This window comes from Protopterus annectens, chromosome 16.part0 (genome assembly GCF_019279795.1).
Source record: "Protopterus annectens isolate FY-2018-M chromosome 16.part0, PAN1.0, whole genome shotgun sequence".
NCBI classification, from domain to species: Eukaryota; Metazoa; Chordata; order Ceratodontiformes; family Protopteridae; genus Protopterus; species Protopterus annectens.
The window spans coordinates 84986897-85003554 of NC_056750.1; the positions used below are offsets into that span (position 1 = coordinate 84986897).

At 41.2% G+C, this 16658-nt stretch overlaps 1 protein-coding gene across 1 annotated transcript in view; it reads left to right on the plus strand.

Moving 5' to 3' along the window:
• LOC122791069 (leukotriene B4 receptor 1-like) overlaps positions 1-2882 on the plus strand; it is a 310369-nt gene extending 307487 nt beyond the window's left edge. The window contains exon 2 of the mRNA XM_044058845.1: positions 623-2882. Coding sequence (XP_043914780.1) covers positions 645-1691 — 1047 coding nt within the window. The 5' untranslated portion in view covers positions 623-644 and the 3' untranslated portion in view covers positions 1692-2882. The remainder of the gene's footprint in view (positions 1-622) is intronic.
• Positions 2883-16658: the final 13776 nt, after the last annotated feature.

The following is a 16658-nucleotide window of genomic DNA, read 5'->3' on the forward strand; positions in this document are numbered from 1 at the left end:
ATAGTGACTCATAATTCTAAATGTTTTACAGGATCATTTCAAATAATGTGCTTTAGATAAATAATGTGGACCTTTAAAAGAGGTTTACCTAAGAAAGTATATGCTTGAAAAAAAACACACACACACACACACACACACACACACACACACACACACACACACACACAAACACACTCTCTCTCTACTCCATAAATAAGCTACACCTAGCAAAATAAAAGGTGCATGTTTCAAAAAAGCTGTATATGTATTCCAAAGGTACTCATCAAAGCAAATTGCATATACAGCATGGGTTTAAAAGAAGAACCCCTGGTATCATCCTGATAACTAGAGTCTAACAATTCAATTGTTCAGCCGAAAATTTATAGATGTATATTAGGGTGACAGATTAAGAACCCATTTTTGTGTAAATATGACAACAATTGTAAAACAAGAGAGATGAAATAAACAGAAAATATGTCAGACATGAGCTCTTTTTTATATCCCTGCTGTTTGTGTGGTCTTCTTAATGTGATAGAAATGACTTCTAAAAGTAATGTATAGGTCTGTTAATAACAGGATAGTGATTATGACATATCTAATGAAACTCAGTGTAACAATACATCTCTTTTCAATTGTTTTACAGAAACTTCTCCTTGAAAGCAGAAATGAATGGGTCTCAAAATGCCATCCCTAGGAATGGGACGTCTTCAATGTCAAGTTCCTCTGCTGCACTGGGTATCGCCATCTTGTCGATAGCCATTGTGATTGGCATTCCGGGTAATCTTTTTGTCATCTGGACAATCCTGTGTCGCATGCGGAAGCGCTCAGTGACGTGCATCTTGATTTTGAACTTGGCCATGGCCGATGTTGTGGTCTTGCTGATGACCCCATTTTTCCTGCACTTCCTGTCGGTAAAATGCTGGGTATTTGGGAATGGCATCTGCAAGTTCTGCCACTACTTCTGCTGTGTTAACATGTTCGCCAGTATTACAATCATGACTTTCATGAGTTTGGACCGTTTTTTGGCTATTTGGAAACCTTTCATTTCACAGGAGGTCCGAACCAAGGGTACTGTCTTTAAGATCCTTGTAGGCCTGTGGATTTGGTCCTTCTTGCTTGCATTACCCATGATATTTTATAAGGAGGTCAAACCTTACGGGCCCATTGAAATCTGTGTAGCTACTCATGCTTCATACAGGCACGTCGTCTTCCAATATCTCTCAGAAACTATCCTTGGATTTCTTGCTCCATTCACCATAATTACCATAAGCTATAGTGGCATTGGCTTTCGCCTGCAGAATACACGGTTCCAGCGGAAGCGTAGGACTGGAAAGCTTATTTCCATGATTGTGATTACATTTGCTCTCTTTTGGCTACCCTACCATATTGTGAACCTCATCCAGGTCTCAGGTGTAATGACCTCAAATGCTGAACTTGCTAAAACGTTAATAACGGCAGCCAAAACTGCGCGACCCAACCTGACAGCGCTTGCCTTTGTGAGTAGTAGTGTGAACCCAGTTTTGTACGCCTTTGCTGGAAGCAACTTTATCAGGACAGCTAAAGGCAATTTCATTGCCAAGCTCTTTGAGGGGACATCAGAGGCATCCAGCATCCGGAAGTTTTCTCGGGCTTTAAGGGAACAGAGTGCAAAATGTTCTGTAGAGCTTAGTAAGGTTCAAGAGACTAAATCAATAACAAACCAAGCATTCTAGCCTTATTTTGATCAGGTTACAAAGTCACACATTTGTTTTCCAATGAATTCTTGGAAAAAGAAAATAAAATGCATTTTATGTTCATTTAGAAAGTAAATGCAAAGGTCATTGAAAGGGTTAGATATGTACAGACTTCAACTGCACATATATGTATACACTTCATTACTTTCCACCAGTGTCCAGTGGAAATACGCATCTTTATTTTACTGTGTTGGAGAGAAACGGTAATGCAACATTTCCAAAACAGATATTTCAGTGCAAATTGCAAACTATAATTTTGCACCACAGTTCTGGGGAACCCAGGTTGGCATTAACATTACAGGACCTTCCATTGCTGGTGGAGATTGTGTCTGCTGTAAAGTGTAAAGCATTGCTTTATACCCATTGTGGCAGTACCAGAAAGTGTCCTTACATCTGTTCTACGAACATTTTCCAAGCACATTGACATTGATTAAACCATAACACATGAAGCACCCCAGTCCAGTGCTGTCCTGTACTTTGTTCTTTTTCAGAACTTTGTAAATCTTACCCATTGCAGTGCAAACAATATTTGATTTAGCAGAGTTTGAAACAGGATGTGTACTCTGTTAGGCTGACAGTGTAAATGGGAAAGGAAATAATAACTGGAAGCTGCTGTATGTTTTTATTTTAAACATTGTGTAGATTTATACTGCATTAATCACATTTTACTGCACCAAAGCTTGAAACAACATCAGAAGAGCATGGAGCACAAGAAAACATGCTGAAGAAATGTAATAGAACAGAAGTTCTTGTATTATGTCACTGGTACAGATGGTAATAACTACTTTAGTATTTTGAGATACAGCTGTAAATTATCGTGGAATACAGATACCTTGTAAATAAATGTTCAAGTTTGTTCAGATGTCCTAAAGCATAAGGCTTGAGAAGCTTTGGTGACTCAGAACGTGGAAGTGGCAGGTTGCAATGTTCTGCAGATTTGGTCAGACAGAATTTATTCATGTAGCTATACAAATACAGAGATTTTCTCTGCACGACTTGTCTGACACTGGCTGCAGGACACAGCACATTCTGAGTTACCACACATATAAACAGATAAATGAGTCCACTGATCCACTGACCCGGTTCTGAACAGAATGAAGCCATATACAGGACAAAACAATCATCATTCTAATGAATGAATGCATGAATAAATAAATAAGTGAAATCTTATCAGTGAATTGTATTTGGATGTTTCAAGTGAATGGCATCTGTTTTTTCTGTGATTTATAATTTAGTGTCTGTGGGTAAATTAAATAATTTTGAATATATGTGAGGCTGTGAGACACAGAATCCAAGTCTTTTCTCAGTTTAAAGAGGAAAGGTCTATAAAAGTAAATTGAATTAAGTTGTTTAATTAAGTAACCCTGGCAACAGACAAAATGGTCCTACTTTAGGCAGGCATTTGACACAGCACCACATGAAAAGATTATTGAACAAATTATATAGTTCTGAAGTGTTTCACAGGGTAGTTGGACAAGTAAACACTGGCTAAAGAAGGAACTAGAAGGTTATAGTAAACGCACTCCAGTCAAATGACAGTGAGCTTGGTAATAGCATCCATCAGTACTAGAGTGTCCTTTTAAGTGTCTGCAAATAACAGCACAGACTGTGGGGCACAAAGGTATGCATTTTAGGTGATGACATGGAGTTGTACATCAGGACTGATATACTTCAAGGTGCAGAAAGGATGAAAAAAGTTGATGATTTAAGAGGAAAGGTCGAAACTGTGGCAATCGCAGTAGGTAGTTGGAGGGGAAGTAGTAACAACAATAAAAATGGACATGCAACCTGGAAATAATTATAGCAGACAAATTAAAGGTAACAAGTAAATGACATGAAGCATGTGGAAGGCAGGGGGAAGAGCTGCATGCTCAGGAAGAGGCATATCCAGCAAGAAATAAGTTATCTATTTTTATTTCTGTACGAGCCTATGTAGACTTGCACAGGCAGTATTGAAGACCTCATCTTCAAAAGCTATAAACAGGAGAGAGGCATGTCTAGAGAAGGGTGACAACATGGGGCACAATGTTTATTAGAAGTCATAAAAAGAAGGAATGCTGCTTAGGGTCATGAAGAACTGATGCACATAGAATATATGACAGCAATAAGTATGTAGTTCAAAGGGGGGTCATGAAGAACTGAGACACATAGGAGATATGACAGCAGTAAGTATGTAGTTCAAAGGGGGGTCATGAAGAACTGAGACACATAGGAGATATGAGAGCAGTAAGTATGTAGTTCAAAGGGGGTCATGAAGAACTGAGGCACATAGGAGATATGACAGCAGTAAGTATGTAGTTCAAAGGGGGGTCATGAAGAAATGAGACACATAGGAGATATGACAGCAGTAAGTATGTAGTTCAAAGGGGGGTCATGAAGAACTGAGGCACATAGGAGATATGACAGCAGTAAGTATGTAGTTCAAAGGGCGGTCATGAAGAACTGAGGCACATAGGAGATATGACAGCAGTAAGTATGTAGTTCAAAGGGCGGTCATGAAGAACTGAGACACATAGGAGATATGACAGCAGTAAGTATGTAGTTCAAAGGGGGGGGTCATGAAGAACTGAGACACATAGGAGATATGACAGCAGTAAGTATGTAGTTCAAAGGGGGTCATGAAGAACTGAGACACATAGGAGATATGACAGCAGTAAGTATGTAGTTCAAAGGGGGGTCATGAAGAACTGAGACACATAGGAGATATGACAGCAGTAAGTATGTAGTTCAAAGGGGGGGTCATGAAGAACTGAGACACATAGGAGATATGACAGCAGTAAGTATGTAGTTCAAAGGGGGGTCATGAAGAACTGAGACACATAGGAGATATGACAGCAGTAAGTATGTAGTTCAAAGGGGGGGGTCATGAAGAACTGAGACACATAGGAGATATGACAGCAGTAAGTATGTAGTTCAAAGGGGTCATGAAGAACTGAGACACATAGGAGATATGACAGCAGTAAGTATGTAGTTCAAAGGGGGGTCATGAAGAACTGAGACACATAGGAGATATGACAGCAGTAAGTATGTAGTTCAAAGGGGTCATGAAGAACTGAGACACATAGGAGATATGACAGCAGTAAGTATGTAGTTCAAAGGGCGGTCATGAAGAACTGAGACACATAGGAGATATGACAGCAGTAAGTATGTAGTTCAAAGGGGGGTCATGAAGAACTGAGACACATAGGAGATATGACAGCAGTAAGTATGTAGTTCAAAGGGCGGTCATGAAGAACTGAGACACATAGGAGATATGACAGCAGTAAGTATGTAGTTCAAAGGGATCATGAAGAACTGAGACACATAGGAGATATGACAGCAGTAAGTATGTAGTTCAAAGGGGGGTCATGAAGAACTGAGACACATAGGAGATATGACAGCAGTAAGTATGTAGTTCAAAGGGGTCATGAAGAACTGAGACACATAGGAGATATGACAGCAGTAAGTATGTAGTTCAAAGGGGGGTCATGAAGAACTGAGACACATAGGAGATATGACAGCAGTAAGTATGTAGTTCAAAGGGGGTCATGAAGAACTGAGACACATAGGAGATATGACAGCAATAAGTATGTAGTTCAAAGGCAGGTCATGAAGAACTGAGACACATAGGAGATATGACAGCAGTAAGTATGTAGTTCAAAGGGGGGTCATGAAGAACTGAGACACATAGGAGATATGACAGCAGTAAGTATGTAGTTCAAAGGGGGGTCATGAAGAACTGAGACACATAGGAGATATGACAGCAGTAAGTATGTAGTTCAAAGGGGTGGGTCATGAAGAACTGAGACACATAGGAGATATGACAGCAGTAAGTATGTAGTTCAAAGGGGGGTCATGAAGAACTGAGACACATAGGAGATATGACAGCAGTAAGTATGTAGTTCAAAGGGGGGTCATGAAGAACTGAGACACATAGGAGATATGACAGCAGTAAGTATGTAGTTCAAAGAAGGGTCATGAAGAACTGAGACACATAGGAGATATGACAGCAGTAAGTATGTAGTTCAAAGGGGGGTCATGAAGAACTGAGACACATAGGAGATATGACAGCAGTAAGTATGTAGTTCAAAGGGGGTCATGAAGAACTGAGACACATAGGAGATATGACAGCAGTAAGTATGTAGTTCAAAGGGGGTCATGAAGAACTGAGACACATAGGAGATATGACAGCAGTAAGTATGTAGTTCAAAGGGGTGATGAAGAACTGAGACACATAGGAGATATGACAGCAGTAAGTATGTAGTTCAAAGGGGGGTCATGAAGAACTGAGACACATAGGAGATATGACAGCAGTAAGTATGTAGTTCAAAGGGGGTCCATGAAGAACTGAGACACATAGGAGATATGACAGCAGTAAGTATGTAGTTCAAAGGGGGTCATGAAGAACTGAGACACATAGGAGATATGACAGCAGTAAGTATGTAGTTCAAAGGGGGGTCATGAAGAACTGAGACACATAGGAGATATGACAGCAGTAAGTATGTAGTTCAAAGGGGGTCATGAAGAACTGAGACACATAGGAGATATGACAGCAGTAAGTATGTAGTTCAAAGGGGGGTCATGAAGAACTGAGACACATAGGAGATATGACAGCAGTAAGTATGTAGTTCAAAGGGGGGTCATGAAGAACTGAGACACATAGGAGATATGACAGCAGTAAGTATGTAGTTCAAAGGGGGTCATGAAGAACTGAGACAAATAGGAGATATGACAGAAGTAAGTATGTAGTTCAAAGGGGGTCATGAAGAACTGAGACACATAGGAGATATGACAGCAGTAAGTATGTAGTTCAAAGGGGGGTCATGAAGAACTGAGACACATAGGAGATATGACAGCAGTAAGTATGTAGTTCAAAGGCCGGTCATGAAGAACTGAGACACATAGGAGATATGACAGCAGTAAGTATGTAGTTCAAAGGGGGGTCATGAAGAACTGAGACACATAGGAGATATGACAGCAGTAAGTATGTAGTTCAAAGGGGGGGGGTCATGAAGAACTGAGACACATAGGAGATATGACAGCAGTAAGTATGTAGTTCAAAGGGGGGTCATGAAGAACTGAGACACATAGGAGATATGACAGCAGTAAGTATGTAGTTCAAAGGGGGGTCATGAAGAACTGAGACACATAGGAGATATGACAGCAGTAAGTATGTAGTTCAAAGGGGGTGGTCATGAAGAACTGAGACACATAGGAGATATGACAGCAGTAAGTATGTAGTTCAAAGGGGGGTCATGAAGAACTGAGACACATAGGAGATATGACAGCAGTAAGTATGTAGTTCAAAGGGGGGTCATGAAGAACTGAGACACATAGGAGATATGACAGCAGTAAGTATGTAGTTCAAAGGGGGGTCATGAAGAACTGAGACACATAGGAGATATGACAGCAGTAAGTATGTAGTTCAAAGGGGGGTCATGAAGAACTGAGACACATAGGAGATATGACAGCAGTAAGTATGTAGTTCAAAGGGGTCATGAAGAACTGAGACACATAGGAGATATGACAGCAGTAAGTATGTAGTTAAAAGGGGGTCATGAAGAACTGAGACACATAGGAGATATGACAGCAGTAAGTATGTAGTTCAAAGGGGGGTCATGAAGAACTGAGACACATAGGAGATATGACAGCAGTAAGTATGTAGTTCAAACTGGGGGTCATGAAGAACTGAGACACATAGGAGATATGACAGCAGTAAGTATGTAGTTCAAAGGGAGCTCATGAAGAACTGAGACACATAGGAGATATGACAGCAGTAAGTATGTAGTTCAAAGGGGGTCATGAAGAACTGAGACACATAGGAGATATGACAGCACTAAGTATGTAGTTCAAAGGGCTGTCATGAAGAACTGAGACACATAGGAGATATGACAGCAGTAAGTATGTAGTTCAAAGGGGGGTCATGAAGAACTGAGACACATAGGAGATATGACAGCAGTAAGTATGTAGTTCAAACAGGGGGTCATGAAGAACTGAGACACATAGGAGATATGACAGCAGTAAGTATGTAGTTCAAAGGGGGGTCATGAAGAACTGAGACACATAGGAGATATGACAGCAGTAAGTATGTAGTTCAAAGGGGTCATGAAGAACTGAGACACATAGGAGATATGACAGCAGTAAGTATGTAGTTCAAAGGGGGGTCATGAAGAACTGAGACACATAGGAGATATGACAGCAGTAAGTATGTAGTTCAAAGGGGGGTCATGAAGAACTGAGACACATAGGAGATATGACAGCAGTAAGTATGTAGTTCAAAGGGGTCATGAAGAACTGAGACACATAGGAGATATGAGAGCAGTAAGTATGTTGTTCAAAGGGGGTCATGAAGAACTGAGACACATAGGAGATATGACAGCAGTAAGTATGTAGTTCAAAGGGGGTCATGAAGAACTGAGACACATAGGAGATATGACAGCAGTAAGTATGTAGTTCAAAGGGGTCATGAAGAACTGAGACACATAGGAGATATGACAGCAGTAAGTATGTAGTTCAAAGGGGGGGGTCATGAAGAACTGAGACACATAGGAGATATGACAGTAAGTATGTAGTTCAAAGGGGGGGGTCATGAAGAACTGAGGCACATAGGAGATATGACAGCAGTAAGTATGTAGTTCAAAGGGCGGTCATGAAGAACTGAGACACATAGGAGATATGACAGCAGTAAGTATGTAGTTCAAAGGGGGGTCATGAAGAACTGAGACACATAGGAGATATGACAGCAGTAAGTATGTAGTTCAAAGGGGGGTCATGAAGAACTGAGACACATAGGAGATATGACAGCAGTAAGTATGTAGTTCAAAGGGGGGGTCATGAAGAACTGAGACACATAGGAGATATGACAGCAGTAAGTATGTAGTTCAAAGGGGGTCATGAAGAACTGAGACACATAGGAGATATGACAGCAGTAAGTATGTAGTTCAAAGGGGGGTCATGAAGAACTGAGACACATAGGAGATATGACAGCAGTAAGTATGTAGTTCAAAGGGGGTCATGAAGAACTGAGACACATAGGAGATATGACAGCAGTAAGTATGTAGTTCAAAGGGGGGTCATGAAGAACTGAGACACATAGGAGATATGACAGCAGTAAGTATGTAGTTCAAAGGGGGGTCATGAAGAACTGAGACACATAGGAGATATGACAGCAGTAAGTATGTAGTTCAAAGGGGGGTCATGAAGAACTGAGACACATAGGAGATATGACAGCAGTAAGTATGTAGTTCAAAGAGGGTCATGAAGAACTGAGACACATAGGAGATATGACAGCAGTAAGTATGTAGTTCAAAGGGGGGTCATGAAGAACTGAGACACATAGGAGATATGACAGCAGTAAGTATGTAGTTCAAAGGGGGGTCATGAAGAACTGAGACACATAGGAGATATGACAGCAGTAAGTATGTAGTTCAAAGGGGGGTCATGAAGAACTGAGACACATAGGAGATATGACAGCAGTAAGTATGTAGTTCAAAGGGGGGTCATGAAGAACTGAGACACATAGGAGATATGACAGCAGTAAGTATGTAGTTCAAAGGGGGTCATGAAGAACTGAGACACATAGGAGATATGACAGCAGTAAGTATGTAGTTCAAAGGGGGGTCATGAAGAACTGAGACACATAGGAGATATGACAGCAGTAAGTATGTAGTTCAAAGGGGGTCATGAAGAACTGAGACACATAGGAGATATGACAGCAGTAAGTATGTAGTTCAAAGGGGTCATGAAGAACTGAGACACATAGGAGATATGACAGCAGTAAGTATGTAGTTCAAAGGGGGTCATGAAGAACTGAGACACATAGGAGATATGACAGCAGTAAGTATGTAGTTCAAAGGGGGTCATGAAGAACTGAGACACATAGGAGATATGACAGCAGTAAGTATGTAGTTCAAAGGGGTCATGAAGAACTGAGACACATAGGAGATATGACAGCAGTAAGTATGTAGTTCAAAGGGGTCATGAAGAACTGAGACACATAGGAGATATGACAGCAGTAAGTATGTAGTTCAAAGGGGTCATGAAGAACTGAGACACATAGGAGATATGACAGCAGTAAGTATGTAGTTCAAAGGGGGTCATGAAGAACTGAGACACATAGGAGATATGACAGCAGTAAGTATGTAGTTCAAAGGGGGTCATGAAGAACTGAGACACATAGGAGATATGACAGCAATAAGTATGTAGATCAAAGGGCAGGGTGATGAAGGACTGAGACACATAGGAGATATGGCAGGAGTAAGTATGGAGTTCAAGGGGGTCATGAAGAACTGAGACACATAGGAGATATGACAGCAGTAAGTATGTAGTTCAAAGGGGTCATGAAGAACTGAGACACATAGGAGATATGACAGCAGTAAGTATGTAGTTCAAAGAGGGTCATGAAGAACTGAGACACATAGGAGATATGACAGCAGTAAGTATGTAGTTCAAAGGGGGGTCATGAAGAACTGAGACACATAGGAGATATGACAGCAGTAAGTATGTAGTTCAAAGGGGGTCATGAAGAACTGGGACAGATAGGAGATATGACAGCAGTAAGTATGTAGTTCAAAGGGGGTCATGAAGAACTGAGACACATAGGAGATATGACAGCAGTAAGTATGTAGTTCAAAGGGGGGTCATGAAGAACTGAGACACATAGGAGATATGACAGCAGTAAGTATGTAGTTCAAAGGGCGGTCATGAAGAACTGAGACACATAGGAGATATGACAGCAGTAAGTATGTAGTTCAAAGGGGGGTCATGAAGAACTGAGACACATAGGAGATATGACAGCAGTAAGTATGTAGTTCAAAGGGGGGTCATGAAGAACTGAGACACATAGGAGATATGAGAGCAGTAAGTATGTTGTTCAAAGGGGGTCATGAAGAACTGAGACACATAGGAGATATGACAGCAGTAAGTATGTAGTTCAAAGGGGGTGTCATGAAGAACTGAGACACATAAGTGATATGACAGCAGTAAGTATGTAGTTCAAAGGGGTCATGAAGAACTGAGACACATAGGAGATATGACAGCAGTAAGTATGTAGTTCAAAGGGGTCATGAAGAACTGAGACACATAGGAGATATGACAGCAGTAAGTATGTAGTTCAAAGGGGTCATGAAGAACTGAGACACATAGGAGATATGACAGCAGTAAGTATGTAGTTCAAAGGGGGTCATGAAGAACTGAGACACATAGGAGATATGACAGCAGTAAGTATGTAGTTCAAAGGGGTCATGAAGAACTGAGACACATAGGAGATATGACAGCAGTAAGTATGTAGTTCAAAGCTGGGGTCATGAAGAACTGAGACACATAGGAGATATGACAGCAGTAAGTATGTAGTTCAAAGGGGGGTCATGAAGAACTGAGACACATAGGAGATATGACAGCAGTAAGTATGTAGTTCAAAGGGGGGTCATGAAGAACTGAGACACATAGGAGATATGACAGCAGTAAGTATGTAGTTCAAAGGGGTCATGAAGAACTGGGTCATGAAGAACTGAGACACATAGGAGATATGACAGCAGTAAGTATGTAGTTCAAAGGGGGGTCATGAAGAACTGAGACACATAGGAGATATGACAGCAGTAAGTATGTAGTTCAAAGGGGTCATGAAGAACTGAGACACATAGGAGATATGACAGCAGTAAGTATGTAGTTCAAAGGGGGGGTCATGAAGAACTGAGACACATAGGAGATATGACAGCAGTAAGTATGTAGTTCAAATGGGGGTCATGAAGAACTGAGACACATAGGAGATATGACAACAGTAAGTAGGTAGCTCAAAGGGGCCCTCATGAAGAACTGAGACACATAGGAGATATGACAGCAGTAAGTATGTAGTTCAAAGGGGGGTCATGAAGAACTGAGACACATAGGAGATATGACAGCAGTAAGTATGTAGTTCAAAGGGGGTCATGAAGAACTGAGACACATAGGAGATATGACAGCAGTAAGTATGTAGTTCAAAGGGGTCATGAAGAACTGAGACACATAGGAGATATGACAGCAGTAAGTATGTAGTTCAAAGGGGGGTCATGAAGAACTGAGACACATAGGAGATATGACAGCAGTAAGTATGTAGTTCAAAGGGGGGGTCATGAAGAACTGAGACACATAGGAGATATGACAGCAGTAAGTATGTAGTTCAAAGGGGGGGTCATGAAGAACTGAGACACATAGAAGATATGAGAGCAGTAAGTATGTAGTTCAAAGGGGTCATGAAGAACTGAGACACATAGGAGATATGACAGCAGTAAGTATGTAGTTCAAAGGGGGGTCATGAAGAACTGAGACACATAGGAGATATGACAGCAGTAAGTATGTAGTTCAAAGGGAGGGGTCATGAAGAACTGAGACACATAGGAGATATGACAGCAGTAAGTATGTAGTTCAAAGGGGTCATGAAGAACTGTGTCACATAGGAGATATGACAGCAGTAAGTATGTAGTTCAAAGGGTGGTCATGAAGAACTGAGACACATAGGAGATATGACAGCAGTAAGTATGTAGTTCAAAGTGGGGTCATGAAGAACTGAGACACATAGGAGATATGACAGCAGTAAGTATGTAGTTCAAAGGGGTCATGAGGAAATGAGACACATAGGAGATATGACAGCAGTAAGTATGTAGTTCAAAGGGGTCATGAAGAACTGAGACACATAGGAGATATGACAGCAGTAAGTATGTAGTTCAAAGGGGGTCATGAAGAACTGAGACACATAGGAGATATGACAGCAGTAAGTATGTAGTTCAAAGGGGGTCATGAAGAACTGAGACACATAGGAGATATGACAGCAGTAAGTATGTAGTTCAAAGGGGTCATGAAGAACTGAGACACATAGGAGATATGACAGCAGTAAGTATGTAGTTCAAAGGGGGTCATGAAGAACTGAGACACATAGGAGATATGACAGCAGTAAGTATGTAGTTCAAAGGGGGGTCATGAAGAACTGAGACACATAGGAGATATGACAGCAGTAAGTATGTAGTTCAAAGCCGGGTCATGAAGAACTGAGACACATAGGAGATATGACAGCAATAAGTATGTAGTTCAAAGGGGGTCATGAAGAACTGAGACACATAGGAGATATGACAGCAGTAAGTATGTAGTTCAAAGGGGGGTCATGAAGAACTGAGACACATAGGAGATATGACAGCAGTAAGTATGTAGTTCAAAGAGGTCATGAAGAACTGAGACACATAGGAGATATGACAGCAGTAAGTATGTAGTTCAAAGGGGGGTCATGAAGAACTGAGACACATAGGAGATATGACAGCAGTAAGTATGTAGTTCAAAGGGGGGGTCATGAAGAACTGAGACACATAGGAGATATGACAGCAGTAAGTATGTAGTTCAAAGGGGGGTCATGAAGAACTGAGACACATAGGAGATATGACAGCAGTAAGTATGTAGTTCAAAGGGGGTCATGAAGAACTGAGACACATAGGAGATATGACAGCAGTAAGTATGTAGTTCAAAGGGGGTCATGAAGAACTGAGACACATAGGAGATATGACAGCAGTAAGTATGTAGTTCAAAGGGGGTCATGAAGAACTGAGACACATAGGAGATATGACAGCAGTAAGTATGTAGTTCAAAGGGGGGTCATGAAGAACTGAGACACATAGGAGATATGACAGCAGTAAGTATGTAGTTCAAAGGGGGGGTCATGAAGAACTGAGACACATAGGAGATATGACAGCAGTAAGTATGTAGTTCAAAGGGGGTCATGAAGAACTGAGACACATAGGAGATATGACATCAGTAAGTATGTAGTTCAAAGGGGGTCATGAAGAACTGAGACACATAGGAGATATGACAGCAGTAAGTATGTAGTTCAAAGGGGGGTCATGAAGAACTGAGACACATAGGAGATATGACAGCAGTAAGTATGTAGTTCAAAGGGGGGTCATGAAGAACTGAGACACATAGGAGATATGACAGCAGTAAGTATGTAGTTCAAAGGGGGGTCATGAAGAACTGAGACACATAGGAGATATGACAGCAGTAAGTATGTAGTTCAAAGGAGGGTCATGAATAACTGAGACACATAGGAGATATGACAGCAGTAAGTATGTAGTTCAAACAATGGTCATGAAGAACTGAGACACATAGGAGATATGACAGCAGTAAGTATGTAGTTCAAAGGGGGGTCATGAAGAACTGAGACACATAGGAGATATGACAGCAGTAAGTATGTAGTTCAAAGGGGGGTCATGAAGAACTGAGACACATAGGAGATATGACAGCAGTAAGTATGTAGTTCAAAGGGGGGTCATGAAGAACTGAGACACATAGGAGATATGACAGCAGTAAGTATGTAGTTCAAAGGGGGGTCATGAAGAACTGAGACACATAGGAGATATGACAGCAGTAAGTATGTAGTTCAAAGGGGGTCATGAAGAACTGAGACACATAGGAGATATGACAGCAGTAAGTATGTAGTTCAAAGGGGGGTCATGAAGAACTGAGACACATAGGAGATATGACAGCAGTAAGTATGTAGTTCAAAGGGGGTCATGAAGAACTGAGACACATAGGAGATATGAGAGCAGTAAGTATGTAGTTCAAAGGGGCGGTCATGAAGAAATGAGACACATAGGAGATATGACAGCAGTAAGTATGTAGTTCAAAGGACGCGGGTCATGAAGAACTGAGACACATAGGAGATATGACAGCAGTAAGTATGTAGTTCAAAGGGGTCATGAAGAACAGAGACACTTAGGAGATATGACAGCAGTAAGTATGTAGTTCAAAGGGGGGTCATGAAGAACTGAGACACATAGGAGATATGACAGCAGTAAGTATGTAGTTCAAAGGGGGGTCATGAAGAACTGAGACACATAGGAGATATGACAGCAGTAAGTATGTAGTTCAAAGGGGTCATGAAGAAATGAGACACATAGGAGATATGACAGCAGTAAGTATGTAGTTCAAAGTGGTCATGAATAACTGAGACACATAGGAGATATGACAGCAGTAAGTATGTAGTTCAAAGGGGGTCATGAATAACTGAGACACATAGGAGATATGACAGCAGTAAGTATGTAGTTCAAACGGGGGTCATGAAGAACTGAGACACATAGGAGATATGACAGCAGTAAGTATGTAGTTCAAAGGGGGGGTCATGAAGAACTGAGACACATAGGAGATATGACAGCAGTAAGTATGTAGTTCAAAGGGGGGTCATGAAGAACTGAGACACATAGGAGATATGACAGCAGTAAGTATGTAGTTCAAAGGGGGGTCATGAAGAACTGAGACACATAGGAGATATGACAGCAGTAAGTATGTAGTTCAAAGGGGCGGTCATGAAGAAATGAGACACATAGGAGATATGACAGCAGTAAGTATGTAGTTCAAAGGGTGGTCATGAAGAACTGAGACACATAGGAGATATGACAGCAGTAAGTATGTAGTTTAAAGGGGGCACATGAAGAACTGAGACACATAGGAGATTTGACAGCAGTAAGTATGTAGTTCAAAGGGGTCATGAAGAACTGAGACACATGGGAGATATAGCAGGAGTAAGTATGTAGTTGAAACAGGGCGTCATGAAGAACTGAGACAGATACGAGATATGACAGCAGTAAGTATGTAGTTCAAAGGGTGTCATGAAGAACTGAGACACATAGGAGATATGAGAGCAGTAAGTATGTAGTTCAAAAAGTGGGTGTCATGAAGAACTGAGACACATAGGAGATATGACAGCAGTAAGTATGTAGTTCAAAGGGGGGTCATGAAGAACTGAGACACATAGGAGATATGACAGCAGTAAGTATGTAGTTCAAAGGGGGGTCATGAAGAACTGAGACACATAGGAGATATGACAGCAGTAAGTATGTAGTTCAAAGGGGGGTCATGAAGAACTGAGACACATAGGAGATATGACAGCAGTAAGTATGTAGTTCAAAGGGGTCATGAAGAACTGAGACACATAGGAGATATGACAGCAGTAAGTATGTAGTTCAAAGGGGGTCATGAAGAACTGAGACACATAGGAGATATGACAGCAGTAAGTATGTAGTTCAAAGGGGGGTCATGAAGAACTGAGACACATAGGAGATATGACAGCAGTAAGTATGTAGTTCAAAGGGGGTCTCGAAGAACTGAGACACATAGGAGATATGACAGCAGTAAGTATGTAGTTCAAAGGGGGTCATGAAGAACTGAGACACACAGGAGATATGACAGCAGTAAGTATGTAGTTCAAAGGGGGTCATGAAGAACTGAGACACATAGGAGATATGACAGCAGTAAGTATGTAGTTCAAAGGGGTCATGAAGAACTGAGACACATAGGAGATATGACAGCAGTAAGTATGTAGTTCAAAGGGGGTCATGAAGAACTGAGACACATAGGAGATATGACAGCAGTAAGTATGTAGTTCAAAGGGGGTCATGAACAACTGAGACACATAGGAGATATGACAGCAGTAAGTATGTAGTTCAAAGGGGTCATGAAGAACTGAGACACATAAGAGATATGACAGCAGTAAGTATGTAGTTCAAAGGGCGCTCATGAAGAACTGGGAAACATAGGAGATATGCCAGCAGTAAGTATGTAGTTCAAAGGGGGTCAGGAAGAACCGAGACACATAGGAGATATCACACGAGTAAGTTTGTAGTACAAGGGGGGAGGTCATGAACAAGTGAGACACATAGGAGATATAACAGCAGTAAGTATGTAGTTCAAAGGGGGTCATGAAGAACTGAGACACATAGGAGATATGACAGCAGTAAGTATGTAGTTCAAAGGGGGTCATGAAGAACTGAGACACTTAGGAGATATGACAGCAGTAAGTATGTAGTTCAAAGGGGTCATGAAGAACTGAGACACATAGGAGATATGACAGCAGTAAGTATGTAGTTCAAAGGGGTCATGAAGAACTGAGACACATAGGAGATATGACAGCAGTAAGTATGTAGTTCAAAGGGGTCATGAAGAACTGAGACA